The 16,209-nt window shown below is 45.1% G+C and overlaps 1 protein-coding gene across 3 annotated transcripts in view; it reads left to right on the plus strand.

The window, feature by feature from the left end:
* Positions 1-8,638, plus strand: part of LOC137372177 (peptidoglycan recognition protein 1-like) — a 31,724-nt gene extending 23,086 nt beyond the window's left edge. For all 3 annotated transcript variants that reach the window (XM_068035731.1, XM_068035741.1, XM_068035751.1), the window contains 2 exons: positions 6,308-6,426; positions 8,071-8,638. In XM_068035731.1, the coding sequence (XP_067891832.1) occupies positions 6,308-6,426; positions 8,071-8,246 (295 nt within the window). In that variant the 3' untranslated portion in view covers positions 8,247-8,638. The remainder of the gene's footprint in view (positions 1-6,307; positions 6,427-8,070) is intronic.
* Positions 8,639-16,209: the final 7,571 nt, after the last annotated feature.

The following is a 16,209-nucleotide window of genomic DNA, read 5'->3' on the forward strand; positions in this document are numbered from 1 at the left end:
GTTAACTCTTTTCCTTTTTAACTATCTATAGAAACTTTACTATCTGGTTTTATATTTCTAGCTAGCTTTATCTCATACTCTAATTTTTCTCTCCTTATTAATCTTTTCATCATTCTTTGCTGCTTTTTATATTCTGTCCAATCTTCTGACATGCCACCCATCTTTGCGCAATTATATGCTTTTTCTTTAAGTTTGATACTATCTTAAATATCTGTCACTGCATCTCTATTGACCTATCCCTTAACCTAATCTGCCAGTTCACTTTAGTTAGCTCTGCTTTCATGCCCTCATAATTGCTCTTATGTTTAAAATACTAGACCCTCTCTTCTCTCCCTCAAACTGAATGTAAAATTCAATCATCTAATGATCTCTGCTACCTAGGGGCACCTTCACTGTGGGGTCATGTATTAATCCTATCACTTTGCACAATAGCAGGTCTTGTATAGCCTGCTCTCCAGTTGGCTCCAGAACGTGCTATTCTAAGAAACTATCCTGAAAACATTCTATGAACTCCTCATCTAGGCTACCTTTGCCCATCTGATTTTTCCAGTCTATATGTAGGTTAAAATCCCCCATGATTATCACCGTACCTTTCTGACAAGCTGCCATTATTTCTTCCTTTATACCCGCCCTACTGTGTGGTTACTGTTAGGGGGCCTGAACACCACACCCACAAGTGGCTTCTTGTCTTTATCATTTCTCATCTCTACCCAAACTGCTTATGCATCCTGGTTTCCTGAACTTAGGTCATCCCTCTCTATTGTGCTAATGCCATCATTAATTAACAGAGCCACCCTTACCTTTTCCTTGCTTCCTGTCCTTGCTAAATGTCATGCACCCTTCAATATTCAGGTCCCAATCTATGTCATCCTGCAGCCATGTCTCTATAATGGCTATCAGATAGTACTTATCTATTTCTACCTGCACCATCAGTTCAGCTATAATAAAAGCAAAATACTGCAGATGCTGGAAATCTGAAATAAAAACAAGAAATGCTGGAATCACTCAGCAGGTCTGGCAGCATCTGTGGAAAGAGAAGCAGAGTTAACGTTTCGGAACAGTTCAGCTGTTTTGTTTCAAATGCCATGTGCAGATACAAAGCCTTTAGTTTTGTCCTTTTATTATTTTTGAAACCTCTAGCCTTTTCTGCTGATTTACTCTTAGATTTGTAATCTCTGTCCCTTCCAGTCACAGTCTGTTTATCATTTCCCATATTAATATCTTTCTCTCTTGCCTTGTCTCTACTTTTTGATTTACCACATCTCCCCAAATTTGATCCCTTGCCCCCACTATTTAGTTTACTTCCCTAGTTTTGCGGCTCACCAGAACACTGTTCCCAGCACAGTTCAGGTGTAGACCATCTCAACAGTATAGTTCCCCCTTTGCCCAGTACTGGTGCCAGTGTCCCATGAACCAGAACCCACTTCTACCACACCAGTCTTTCAGCCACGCATTAATTTCTCTAATATTATTTTCCCTATGCCAACTTGCACGTGGCTCAGGTAATAATTCAGACATTATTACTTTTAAGGTTTCTGCTTCTTAATTTGATGCCTAGCTCCTCATACTGACTGAACCTCTTTCCTTGTCCTGCCTATGTCGTTGATACCTACATGGACCACGATGACTGGATCCTCCCCCTCCCACTGTAAGTTCCTCTCCAACCCTGAGCAGATGTCCTGAACCCTGGTCCAGACTCTTGCTCTTTGCTGTACAGAACAGTGTCAATCCCCCTCACTATACTGTCCCCTACTACCACTACTTTCCTTTTTGTTCTTGCTGCTTGAATGGCTTCCTGTACCATGGTGCCATGGCCAGTCTGCAGACCTTGCTTTGTCCACACAGGTTGAAAACACCTCAAACCTGTTTGACAATTGCAAAGGCTCAGGCTCCTCCACTACTGTCTGCTCGGTACCTTTACCTGCCTTGCTCATGGTCACACCCTCCTGTCCCTCACGCTGACCAAAACAGACAACCCTATTCTAAGGGGTGTGACCGCCTTTTGGCACAAAATGTCCAGGTATCTCTCCTCCTCCCTGATGTTGTGCAGTGTCTGCAGTTCGGCTTCCAGATCAATAATCCTGATCTGGAATTCCTCTAGCTGCTTACACTTTCTGCATACGTGTTTGTCCTGGATCGCGTTGACCAGGAGATCCCACATTCCACAGCTGCAACACAACACCTCTCCTTCCATTGTTACTTATGTTATTTAGTTAATTTAATTACTTTCTTATTAAATTCTGGTATGCCTACAACTAAAAGTTACAAGTTGCTTAATTACACAGGTATATGTTTTAGTATTTATTATAAAGTTTTATTTCTTTTTATTTATAGATCTTCCCTAACTCCAGTGTCCTAAGCTGGCTATTAACACACAGTCCCTTACACTAAGCACTGACTGACCAATCAACCTACTCGTTTTCTGTGATGTCACAGTTGTTTTTCATGCAGTTTCTTCAAACTGAGCGCGCACTGGCTCACAGCAGTTGAACTGGTGTCGCTGCTCCTGACTGTCTCTCACAGGTCCACTCCAACTCCCGGATAGGTTTGGCCGCACTCCGATCCCAGGTCTTTATTTATAGGTACTCTGCTGCTCCCAGCTGTCTCCTGCAGGTATACCCTGACTCCCAGTTAGGTTAGCCTGCACTCTGATCCCCAGGCTTTATTTATAGGTGCTCCGCTGCTCCCAGCTGTCTCCTGCAGGTCCATTCCAACTCCCAGGTAGGTTAGGCTGCAGTCTGATCCTGCGCTTTATTTATAAGTGCTCCGCTGCTCACAACTGTCTCCCGCTGGTCTGCTCCGACTCCCAGATAGGTTGGGCCAGTTCCAATGTCCCAGGAACCTAAAGCCCTTCCTCCTGCACCATCTCTCTAGCCATGCATTCATCTGCTTTATCTTCCTTTTTCTACACTCACCAACCCGTGGCACTGAGAGTAATACAGAGATTACTACCTTTGAAGTCCTGCTTGGTAGACTCTTACCTAGCTTCCTAACATCTGCCTGCAGGACTTCATCCTCTTTCTACCTCTTCTAATTTCCTTTTTTTAGTTTTCTTATATATTCTTTATATTTATCCTCTCTTTCATTTTCATTATGTTCCCTGTAAGCATTAAATGCCGTTTTCAGTTTTGAATCTTTCTATTCATCCATGGAACTCCAGACTTTGATATATTTACTTTTTCCTTTGTGGAAGGAACCTGATTTGCAGCCTTTCTTTTTCCTTGATCTACAGTTCTAGTTGCTAAGATTTCTTTCCATGTAATCTGGGTAAGGTCCTTCTTTATCTCACTATAATTTGCTTCTTATTCCAGTTAACTATCCTTGCCCTTGATTTTTCTTTTTCTTCTATTATACTAAGCTTAATTATAGTCTGGTCACTATTTCCCAAATGTTTTTAGATTATGTATTTACTTGTAACATTACACGGACGCAGGTCAAATAGTTCTTCTGTCCTTGTTGGAGTAGCAACATTTTGAATGAGAAAACAATGCTGACTATTTTTTAAAAGCTCTGCCCACTTCGCTACAAAATCAAGAATTAAAACTTCATTGTTAATGCAAACCTCTAATTTGTCTACAAATTTCATCCTCAATTTCCTCTCCACTGTTCTATGGTTTATAATATGTTTTGAATAATGTGACTCACGCCCCACCTGCAATATCTTCGCTTCCCTCACCAATACCTCTGGTGTCCCCCAAAGACCTATCCTTGGCCTCCTCCTGTTTCTCATCTACGTTCTGTCCCTTGGTGACATCATCTGAGAATACAGTGTAAATTTCCACATGTACACTGATGCTCTACCTCACCACCACCTATCTCAACCCCTCCACTGTTTCTAAATGGTCACACTGCTTGTCTGACATCCAGTATTGGATGAGCAGAAATCTTCTCCAACTAAATATTGGGAAGACCAAAGCCATTGGGCTGGATTTTATGCTCCTATTGAAGGTAGGATCGTTGGCGGGGTGCAAGGGGGCATGGGAGGAGGCTGGAGAATCCCTGCAGTGTTGTCCACCACAGAACCTGACGCCATAATGCTCATTTCCGATTTTGTCAAAGTTGGCGAAGTACGGTGGTGTTTTACATACATTTAAATGTCATTCACCGCGATTCAACAAAGCGTTCTCAATATTGTGTTTGACGTGCAGCACTCGCGTGCCTTCAGTTTCACATCCTTCAAAAACTGGTGCCACTGAGGCAAGAGTTCTCAGTGCCTCGAGAGGGAAGGTAACTTCACTGGAGTTATGTAGGGCAAGTGGGGTTTGCAGCAGGCATTGCCGGTATGCTGACTCTGCAAGTCAAGGTGGTGGGGAACTCTGCAAGTGGATTGTGTCAGAAAGGGGGGGGGCATGGTGATGGGAGGGGGGAGCTCTGCAAGGGTATTGTGTTTGAAGGTGGGGAACTCTCAGAATGTAGAGGTTGGGTATGTCGAGGGGGGCATTAGAGGGTAGTTTAAATGGTATTGGTATGGTAATGATGGCTGGCGCGTATTGAAAAGTTGTCAGACCAACATTAATCTATACTATAGAGCAACTGCAGGCATCCTGCAGAACCAAAATTTACGCACTTCTTTGCCCAGACAGGTTACTTTAGCTTTTGAAGGAATCTGAAGGTCCAAGGAGAATAGAGATGTTATATGCAGGGCTGACAACCTTTTAAATATGATGCCAGCACCTGCTCCAGCATCAGGTGACACCATGAACAGCGTCTCCACTGGTGCCCCCACCATGTGATTGGAAGGGATGGCCGTCTCCATTATGCTAAATGGCTGCCCACCACACAATCACGGCTGCTGACGTCACAGGTGGGACCACTGCCATATTGCACACCAGAGACTGGGAGCAGTGGCGGGATAATAAAATTGAGCCCATTGTCTTTGGACTCCACCATAAACTCTGTACTCTAGCTAACAACTCCAACCCTATCCCTGTTCACTGTCTGAGGCTTAACCAAATTGTTTGCAAACTTGTTCTCGTATTTGACCCCAAGGTAAATTTCTGACCACATGTTCATGCCATCACTACTTCCAGCTCTGTAACATCATCTGACTCTGCCCCTGCCTCAGCTTATCTGCTACTGAAACCCTCATCCTTGTCTTTGCTACCACTGTTCTTTATTCTTCCAACACTTTCTACACTACATTGTACTCTCCGTAAACTTGAGGTCATCCAAAACTGCTGTCTGTATCCTAACTCACACCAAATCCCATTCCCCTATCATCCCTGTGCTCACTGACTTACATTGGCTGCCAGTTATGAAACGCCTTAATTTTAAAATTCTCATCCTCTTAAAATCGTTCCGTGGCTTCAGCCCTCCCTATCTCTGTAATCTCCTTCAGCCCCACAACCTTCTGAGATATCTGCACTCCTCCAATTCTGGCATCCCTGACTTTAATCACTCCACTGTTGGTGGTTGTGCTTTCAGCAGCTATGGTCCTAAACTCTGGTAGTCCCTCCCTAAATCTCTCTGCCTCTCTACCTCAATTTCCTCCTTAAAAGTTACCTCTTTGACTAAGCTGCTGGGTGTCAAAATTTTTTTGATCATGCTTCTAGGAAGTGCCTTGAGATATTTTACTGCGTTAAAGGTGGTGTATAAATACAAGTTATTTTTGTAATCCAAGGGATTCTTTTACATATTACTCTGTTTAAATTCATATACTTAAGGACTATGATATTGAAGGTTATTTTCAATTTCACTGCCTGGACAGTCAGCTGATGGAACAGATTTCCCACATGTTGTAGAACTCACCTATTTGCATCATATTGACACCACTGATTGATACTGTAAAAGCAGGATTTACATCAAACCTATAAACAGTGAGCTGTTACATTCAGGTGATATTGATAAGAAACACAAAATGTAAGAAAGAACTTGTATTTATGCTTGATTGATGAATTACTTTTGAAGTTACTGCTGTTACATAGGAAGAGACAGCGGTCAATTTATGCACTGCAAGGTCTCAGAAACAGATACTGAGATAAATGACCACTTAGTCTATCTTGGTGGCATTGATTGGGAGATAAATGTTCATTATGGCACCATGAGAAGTCTCCTTCATCGAATAGTGCCACCACTTCCATTTCAAAGTATATGCTCCTTATTTTCCTTCAATGTCTTTAGTTATGTGGAATCTTTGTAGCATAAGGAGTTGAAGGTTATTCTTAGTTTATTTGCAAAATAACTTGACTTTACAAATGTTCCATTGTTTTTCTCTAATTCTACCAACGTTTTCTAATTCTACTAGTTACATTTTTTCTAAACTATAAAACTAGATATGTCCAGAATTATTTTCATGTCATTACTTCAGTTTTCTCATTGGAGAAGATGGAAATATCTATGAAGGCCGCGGATGGACCAAAATGGGAGCTCATACCCGTGGGTACAACCATGTCAGTCTTGGGATAAGCATCATGGGAAACTTTACGAGTGAGTAAATATGTTTGATCATTTTGCCAAACAACTTGGGTTATATCAATGAGAAAATTGAATATGTTAAACTTTGATAAACTCTGATGAAAGAAAACATTATTCCTCACCAATGTCAAAATATCAATAACTTGTTCTGAATGCCCTCGTACATCACAGTCCCGGGAGATGTTCATCTTATCAACTTAAAGGGTGTTTAAAATAAAAGCAAAGAATGTTGTAGAGCATATTAAGGCAATTAGCATGTGAGAGAGTAAGATCTGTTAAGATTCAGATGTAACCATTTGAATCTTACCAGGAAAATGGTTAAATATTGCTCCCTTAATATTTCAAGATCTGCTAGTTATATCATGATAAAGCATTGCTGTTTTATAGGGCAGGAATATCCAACCTGTTTGAGAAGAGGGCCAGATACCCATCTTAAAACCAGTGAGTGGGCTGTGTATGATCAGAAAATGGAGAGACCCATTGACAAAATTTCAGGACCCCATCCTACACAGTGAAATGAGACCCCCATACACAAAACATTCAAGCCTTGTCCTTTCCAACTAGCCTCGGTGCCTCCTGCAGCTTGAAAATTTGGGAGCGTCAGTTCTTTATCTTCCGTCACCTTCCTTGATCTCTCTGCAGTCTTTGACATGGTCAACCACTCTATTTTCCTCCAATGCCTCTCCTCTGGTGCCCAACTCATTGTGTTTGCCCTCATTTTGTTCCACTCTTACCTATCTGATCCTAGCCTGAGCATCTCCAGAATTATGAAGGCTTCTTTTCCTGTCCCCACACTATTAACTTTAGAGATTGATCTTTGGCCTTCTGCTCTTCCTCATCAACAAACTACTCCCTTGGTGACATTATCTGTAGAAATGGAGTCATGTGTACATTGACAATGCACAGCTGTAACTCTACACCAGCTCTCTCAACCTCTGCACTGCCTCTGTGTAGTCAGACTACTTGTCCAACATTTAGTTTTGGATGAGCTGCAATAACCTTTACTTAAACACTGGGAAGACTGAAACCATTGCCTTTTGGCCCCACCGCAAACTTTGTACCCTCCTCCCCAGTCACTGTCTCCATGTGAACCAGACTATTTGCAACCTCAGAGTCTTATTCAACCCCGAGCTAAATTTATGACTCTATATTCTCTTCATCACACACTGCCACTTTGACCTCCATCCAGCTGCTGCTGCAACCCTCATCCTGCCTTCGTCACCTTCAGACTCAACTAATCCAATGCTCTCCTGCTCAGTCTCCCATCCTGTATCATCCATAAACCTCAGCTCATCCAAAACTCTGTTACCTGACAAATTCTGAGGTACCAGGCGACGGTGTGTGTGCCTAATCTGATCCGTTGGTTGGTACAAGGTGTAGATTGGCCTAACCACCAGTCTTTAAAGGGACCATTGCTGGATGCTTAGAAAAAGACAAGTATAAGATTTTTTCATGATTGCCATAACAGAAATCATCTGATTTTCCTCTGTGTTGCAACCAGTGAAGACCAGTAAGGTTGATAAACACTGCTGTGTAGCACAGCAGCTTTAAATGATTTTCATTTATTTCAATCTTGATATAATTTGCTTTGTGATTTAATTGAATTTTCTTTAAACACAAGTTGGATTCTATGATAAAGTCTCCAATTTGTTGCAGGTGTTGCACCAAACAGCCATGCACTGAATGCTGCCCAGAGTTTGATTCAATGTTCTGCTTCGAGAGGCTATCTGTCATCCAGATACATATTGAAGGGTCACAGGCAGCTAAGAGCAACTGAATGTCCTGGAAATAAACTCTACGAGATCATAAAGACATGGCCCAGATGGGCTTAATGCAATTCATGTCTTGATTGCTGTTTCTTTAAACATGCCTGGCTGCTTTGTTTTGATGGTTGCGCTATTTCATGAATTTACATATCTGGCATAAAGTAGTCTGGAAAATGTATACAAGGTTTGTGTATTCGTATAACAGATTCTGCTCAGATTAAATATCAATGCTCTGCCAAGCATCCTTTTAAATGCGCATGGTAATATTCAGTTTATTTAGTTCTTGGGATCTGGCCAACACTGACAAGCCTTCATTTGTTGCCCAGAGAAGGTGGTGTTACCGTGATTTATGTAAGTTAGTACATGGACTTGACTTAAATAAAGTCCTTGGCTTCGCATTCTGCAACATATTGCACCAAATGATCGCAATAAATTTAGTTGAAAATATAAATCCAAAAGTAGTGTGAGGTCAAAATGTTTTCTGTCAATGTGTCATGTGTGATTGGAAGGCCATCTGCTGGGCTACAATGGGAATACACCATAAAGGATTTTACATGGAAGCAGACAATTTTAAATTTCTGATCAAGGCATACACAAAAAACTGTATTACATGTCTCCATTTTAAATGTGAATTATGACAACAGCATCAACATGTGCTTCATGCACAGGATTTTATTTGAAACTGTGCCTCATACTTTGTCTAATGTACAAGAGCTTCTCAGCCTTTGTGAATCAAGCAAGAACTAAGTTATAGCCTGTATAAGTATATAAGTATATAAGTATGAAAGGTTTTTATAGATGATTTCTGTACCATAGATATAACCACAAGCAACAGCTGCTGTAGCAGAGAAGAGATTGTGGTCTGTCACAGCTTCCCAGTGCACGACTGGCTCCTCCATGTCTCGATTACGTCTTTTATTTCTTTAATTTCTTTCCTTATTTCCTCCTTTTATCTGAACATCATTTATGTCATTTAATCATCTGCCCTCCACCTACTCACAGAACATTATTTTCCCCTCACCCCCCTTCCTTTGGCTCTATCCTTTTTTTATACAGTGTTCATCTGTAACATCTCCAGATTCTGATAAAAGGTCATCGACTTTTTTTTTATTCATTCGCGGGATGTGGGCGTCGCTGGCCAGGCCAGCATTTATTGCCCATCCCTAATTGCCCTTGGGAAGGTGGGGGTGAGCTGCCTTCTTGAACCGCTGCAGTCCATGTGGGGTAGGTATACCCACAGTGCTGTTAGGAAGGGAGTTCCAGGATTTTGACCCAGCGACAGTGAAGGAACGGCGATATAGTTCCAAGTCAGGGTGGTGTGTGACTTGGAGGGGAACTTGCAGGTGGTGGTGTTCCCATGTATTTTCTGCCCTTGTCCTTCTAGTTGGTAGAGGTCTTGGGTTTGGAAGGTGCTGTCGAAGGAGCCTTGGTGCATTGCTGCAGTGCATCTTGTAGATGGTACACACTGCTGCCACTGTGCGTCGGTGGTGCAGGGAGTGAATGTTTGTAGATGGGGTGCCAATCAAGCGGGCTGCTTTGTCCTGGATGGTGTCGAGCTTCTTGAGTGTTGTTGGAGCTGCACCCATCCAGGCAAGTGGAGAGTATTCCATCACACTCCTGACTTGTGCCTTGTAGATTGTGGACAGGCTCTGGGGAGTCAGGAGGTGAGCTACTCGCCTCAGGATTCCTAGCCTCTGACCTGCTCTTGTAGCCACGGTATTTATATGGCTACTCCAGTTCAGTTTTCGGTCAATGGTAGCCCCTGGGATGTTGATAGTGGGGGATTCAGCGATGGTAATGCTGTTGAATGTCAAGGGGAGATGGTTAGATTCTCTTTTGTTAGAGATGGTCATTGCCTGGCACTTGTGTGGCGCGAATGTTACTTGCCACTTATCAGCCCAAGCCTGGATATTGTCCAAGTCTTGCTGCATTTCTACACAGACTGCTTCAGTATCTGAGGAGTTGCGAATGGTGCTGAACATTGTGCAATCATCAGCAAACATCTCCACTTCTGACCTTATGATTGAAGGAAGGTCATTGATGAAGCAGCTGAAGATGGTTGGGCCTAGGACACTACCCTGAGGTACTCCTGCAGTGATGTCCTGGAGCTCAGATGATTGACCTCCAACAACCACAACCATCTTCCTTTGCGCTAGGTATGACTCCAGCCAGCGGAGGGTTTTCCCCCTGATTCCCATTGACCTCAGTTTTGCTAGGGCTCCTTGATGCCATACTCAGTCAAATGCTGCCTTGATGTCAAGGGCAGTCACTCTCACCTCACCTCTTGAGTTCAGCTCTTTTGTCCATGTTTGAACCAAGGCTGTAATGAGGTTAGGAGCGGAGTGGCCCTGGCGGAACCAAAACTGAGCATCACTGAGCAGGTTATTGCTAAGCAAGTACCGCTTGATGGCACCTTCCATCACTTTACTGATGATTGAGAGTAGGCTGATAGGGTGGTAATTGGTCAGGTTGGATTTGTCCTGCTTTTTGTGTACAGGACATACCTGGGCAATTTTCCACATTGCAGGGTAGCTGCCACTGTTGTAGCTGTACTGGAACAGCTTTGCTAGGGGCACGGCAAGTTCTGGAGCACTGGTCTTCAGTACTATTGCTGGAATATTGTCAGGACCCATAGCTTTTACAGTATCCAGTACCTTCAGTCGTTTCTTGATATCACGTGGAGTGAATCGAATTGGCTGAAGTTTGGCATCTGTGATGCTGGGGACTTCAGGAGGAGGCCGAGATGGATCATCAACTCGGCACTTCTGGCTGAAGATTGTTGCAAATGCTTCAGCCTTATCTTTCGCACTGATGTGCTAGGCTCCCCCATCATTGAGGATGGGGATATTTGTGGAGCCACCTCCTCCACTTAGTTGTTTAATTGTCCACCACCATTCACGGCTGGATGTGGCAGGACTGCAGAGCTTCGATCTGATCCGTTGGTTGTGGGATCGCTTAGCTCTGTCGATCGCATGCTGCTTACGCAGTTTGGCATGCAAGTAGTCCTGGGTTGTAGCTTCACCAGGTTGACACCTCATTTTGAGGTATGCCTGGTGCTGTTCCTGGCATGCCCTCCTGCACTCTTCATTGAACCAGGGTTGGTCTCCTGGCTTGATGGTAATGGTAGAGTGGGGGATATGCCGGGCCATGAGGTTACAGATTGTGGTTGAGTACAATTCTGCTGCTGCTGATGGCCCACAGCGCCTCATGGATGCCCAGTTTTGCATTGCTAGATCCGTTCGAAATCTATCCCATTCAGCACGGTCATAGTGCCACACAGCACGATGGACGGTATCCTCAATGTGAAGGCGGGACTTCGTCTCCACAAGGACTGTGCGGTGGTCACTCCTACCAATACTGTCATGGACAGATGCATCCGCAGCAGGCAGATTGGTGAGGACGAGGTCGAGTATGTTCTTCCCTCGTGTTGGTTCCCCCACCACCTGCCGCAGACCCAGTCTAGCAGCCATGTCCTTTCGGACAGCTCGGTCAGTAGTGGTGCTACCGAGCCACTCATGGTGATGGACATTGAAGTCCCCCATCCAGAGTACATTTTGTGCCCTTGCCACCCTCAGTGCTTCCTCCAAGTGGTGTTCAACATGGAGGAGTACTGAGTCATCAGCTGAGGGAGGGCGGTAGGTAGTAATCAGTAGGAGGTTGCCTTGCCCATATTTAACCTGATGCCATGAGACTTCATGAGGTCCAGAGTCAATGTTGAGGACTCCCAGGGCAACTCCCTCCCTACTGTATACCACTGTGCCACCACCTCTGCTGGGTCTGTCTTGCCGGTGGGACAGGACGTACCAGGGGATGGTGATGGCAGTGTCTGGGACATTGTCTGTTAGGTATGATTCCGTGAGTATGACTATGTCAGGCTGTTGCTTGACTAGTCTGTGGGACAGCTCTCCCAACTTTGGCAGAAGCCCCCAGATGTTAGTAAGGAGGACTTTGCAGGGTCGACAGGGCTGGGTTTGCCGTTATCGTTTCCGGTGCCTAGGTCGATGCCGGGTGGTCCGTCCGGTTTCATTCCTTTTTATAGACCTCGTAGCGGTTAGGTACAACTGAGTGGCTTGCTAGGCCATTTCAGAGGGCATGTAAGAGTTAACCACATTGCTGTGGGTCTGGAGTCACATGTAGGCCAGACCAGGTAAGGACAGCAGATTTCCTTCCCTAAAGGACATTAGTGAACCAGATGGGTTTTTGCAACAATCGACAATGGTTTCATGGCCATCATTAGACTAGTTTTTAATTCCAGATTTTTATTAAGTTCAAATTCCACCTTCTGCTGTGGTGGGATTCGAACCCATGTCCCCAGAGGAATACCCTGGGTCTCTGAGTTATTAGTCCAGTGATAATACCACTACGCCACCGCCTACCCTCGACACATTAACCCTACCTTCCTCTCATAATAATCCTACCTGACCTGCTGAGTCTTTCCAGCCTTTCCTGTTTGTTTCCCAGAGCAGTCTTCCTGCTTTTCGATGTCCATGGCGATAGATATGTCAAATCATTGGATTTGTCAAAGAGTTCATCCGTCAGACCTGCACAGCTGATTGGCTGGTGTTGCAACTGTCACCTGCTCCAACCTGGATTAACATTGAGGCATAAATATTCAGAGCCACAGTGACTTTGATAGCCACAGGTAAGGAGGTATGCATGCAATCTTGTGCTGGACTGCAATTGATCCAGCAACAGGTGACAGAGTACCATAAGAACTTCCTGGGAAATGTCCTGACTCCAGAAAAGTATGCAAAATCTGCTCCGGTTGCAGTCAATGGGGGTCGAGGTCAAGGAGGACCTCCAAGAGGTGAAGAGCCAGCAGACCTCGCTCTTTGCCAAGGAGGCCTCCAAGATCATCTTCTGGTCCAGAGTCCGCTCCATCGAGCAGGATGAGACGTGCTCGCGTTACTTCTTCCAAAAGGTACACAGAAAGAGCTCTGTTATCAGCAGCCTGAAGGAAGAAGATGGCTCGGTACCATCTTTGCAGTCCGACATACTAAGGATCAGCAAATCCTTTTATGCTGGGCTGTATGACGCGAAGCCCACAGACAGCAGAGCCTCCCAGTCCTTCCTGTCATCTATCACAGAGGTCTGAGATGACAGCAGGAGGGAGAGACTGGAAAAGCCGCTAACTCTGGACGAGCTGACAAAGGCCGTCGAGTTGTACTCGGCCCTGTGGGACTGGGTCGGCCCGGACCTGCTGGAAGTATACGAGAGTATGCTCCTGGCCGGCAGCATGTCAGAATCCATGAGGAAAGGCATCATCACCCTCATTTACAAGCGGAAGGGGAGAGGGCAGAAATCAGAAATTGGCGGCCCATCTCACTGCTTAATGTTGACTACAAGATTCTGTCCAAAGTCACAGCCAGGCGAGTCAAGTCTGCTCTGGAGTTGGTGATCCACCCCGATCAGACCTGCACTGTACCCGGCAGGAAGATCTCTGATAGTCTCGCGCTACTCAGGGATACGATCGCCTACGTATGGGACAGGAGGGTGGACACCTGCCTCACCAGGAGAAGGCTTTTGACGGGATATCGCACACCTACATGATGGATGTGCTTTCCAAAATGGGGTTTGGGGAGGGAATCTGCAATTGGATCCAACTGCTCTACTCAAACATCAGTAGCGCAGTCTCAATCAATGGGTGGGAATCGGAAAGTTTCCCGATCCAATCTGGAGTCAGACAGGGCTGTCCTCTCTCCCCGGTCTTGTCTGTTTGCTGTATTGAACCCTTTGCTGAGTCTATTAGGAAGGATGAGAGCATAAGAGGGGTGACAATCCCAGGCAACGGAGGCACTCAGGTTAAAACCTCCCTGTACATGGATGACGTTGCCGTCTTCTGCTCGGATCCGCTGTCTGTGCACAGACTGATGAGCATCTGTGATCAGTCGAACTGGTCTCGGGAGCCAAAGTTAACCACGGCAAGAGCGAGGCCATGTTCTTTGGGAACTGGGCTGACCGATCCTTTGTCCCCTTCACCGTCAGGTCAGATTACCTGAAGGTGCTGAGGATATGGTTCGGAAGGGCCGGGGCGTGCACCAAAACCTGGGAGGAGCGAGTAGCCAAGGTACGACAAAAGTTGAGCATGTGGGGGCAGCGATCTCTCTCCATTGTGGGTAAGAACCTGGTCATCAGGTGCGAGGCGCTCATATTGTTGCTGTACGTGGCGCAGGTCTGGACCATACCCCACTCCTGCGCTGTGGCAGTCACCCGAGCCATTTTCCGCTTCATCTGGGGATCTAAAATGGACTGGGTCTCTGGACAAGGGCGGGAAAAATGTACCCAACGTGGCCCTCATCCTGATGACCACCTTCGTGTGCGGCTGCATCAAGCTGTGTGTAGATCTCCAGTACACAAACTCCAAGTGTCACTACGTGCTGAGGTTCTATCTGTCCCCGGTGTTGCGAAGGATGGGCCTGGTCACATTGCCACGGAACGCTCCATGCAGTTGGACCGTGCCGTACCACCTATCCTTCGTGAAGACAGGATTAATCTCCACTTGGAGAGGCAGGGATTAATCAAGGATAGTCAGCATGGCTTTGTCAGAAGGAGATCATGTGTAACAAATTTGACTGAACTTTTTGAGGAGGTGACTAGATGTGTAGATGAGGGTAAAGCAGTTGAAAATTGGTGGTGTCATAAATAGTGAGGAGGAAAGCGTTAGATTACATATAGATGGGCTGGTAAAATGGGCAGAGCAGTGGCAAATGGAATTTAATCCTGAGAAATGTGAGGTGATGCATTTTGGGAGGACTAACAAGGCAAGGGAATATACAATGGATGGTAGGACCCTAGGAAGTACAGAGTGTCAGAGGGACCTTGGTGTACTTGTCCATAGATCACTGATGGCAGCAGCACAGGTAGATAAGGTGGTTAGGAAGGCATATGGGATACTTGCCTTTATTAGCCGAGGCATAGAATACAAGAGCAGGGAGGTTATGATGGAGCTGTATAAAATGCTAGTTAGGCCACAGCTGGAGTACTGTGTACAGTGCTGGTCGTCACACTATAGAAAGGATGTGATTGCACTGGAGAGGGTGCAGAGGAGATTCACCAGGATGTTGCCTGGGCTGGAGCATTTCAGCTATGAAGAGAGACTGGATAGGCTAGGGTTGTTTTTCTTAGAGCAGAGAAGGATGAGGGGGACCTGACTGAGGCATACAAAATTATGAGGGGCATTGATAGGGTAGATAAGAAGAAACTTTTTCTCTTAGCAGAGGTGTCAATAATCAGGGGGCATAGATTTAAGGTAAAGAACATAAGAACATCAGAAATAGGAGCAGGAGTAGGCCATTCAGCCCTTCAAGCCTGCCCCGCCATTCAATAAGATCCCGGCTGATCTGCCCCAGGCCTCAACTCCTCTTTCGGGCCTGCTCCACGTAACCCTCGACTCCCCAAGATTTCAAAAATCTATCTACCTCCTCCTTAAATACATTTAGTGACCTAGCCTCCACAACTCTCTGATGTAGAGAATTCCAGCGATTCACCACCCTCTGAGAGAAGAAATTCCTTCGCATCTCAGTTTTAAATGTGTGCCCCCTTATTCTGTAACTATGTCCCCTAGTTCGAGATTCCCCCACCAGTGGAAACATATTCTCAACATCCACCCTGTCAAGCCCCCTTAGAATCTTATATGTTTCGATAAGATCACCTCTCATTCTTCTAAACTTCAATGAATAAAGGCCTAACCTGTTTAGCGTTCTTGATAAGACAACCCCTTCATCCCAGGAATCAGCCTAGTGAACCTTTTCTGAACTGTCTGCAATGCTAGTATGTCCTTCCTTAAATACGGGGACCAAAACTGTACACAGTACTCCAGGTGTGGCCTCACCAACACCCTGTACAGTTGTAACAGAACTTCCCTATTTTTAAACTCTAACCCCCTAGCAATAAAGGCCAAAATTCCATTTGCCTTCCTAATTACTTGCTGCACCTGCATGCTAACCTTTTGTGTTTCATGTACAAGAATCCCAGATCCCTCTGTACTGCAGTATTTTGTAGTCTTTCTCCATCTAAATAATCTGCCTTT

The sequence above is a fragment of the Heterodontus francisci genome, chromosome 1 (genome assembly GCF_036365525.1).
Source record: "Heterodontus francisci isolate sHetFra1 chromosome 1, sHetFra1.hap1, whole genome shotgun sequence".
NCBI classification, from domain to species: domain Eukaryota; kingdom Metazoa; phylum Chordata; class Chondrichthyes; order Heterodontiformes; family Heterodontidae; genus Heterodontus; species Heterodontus francisci.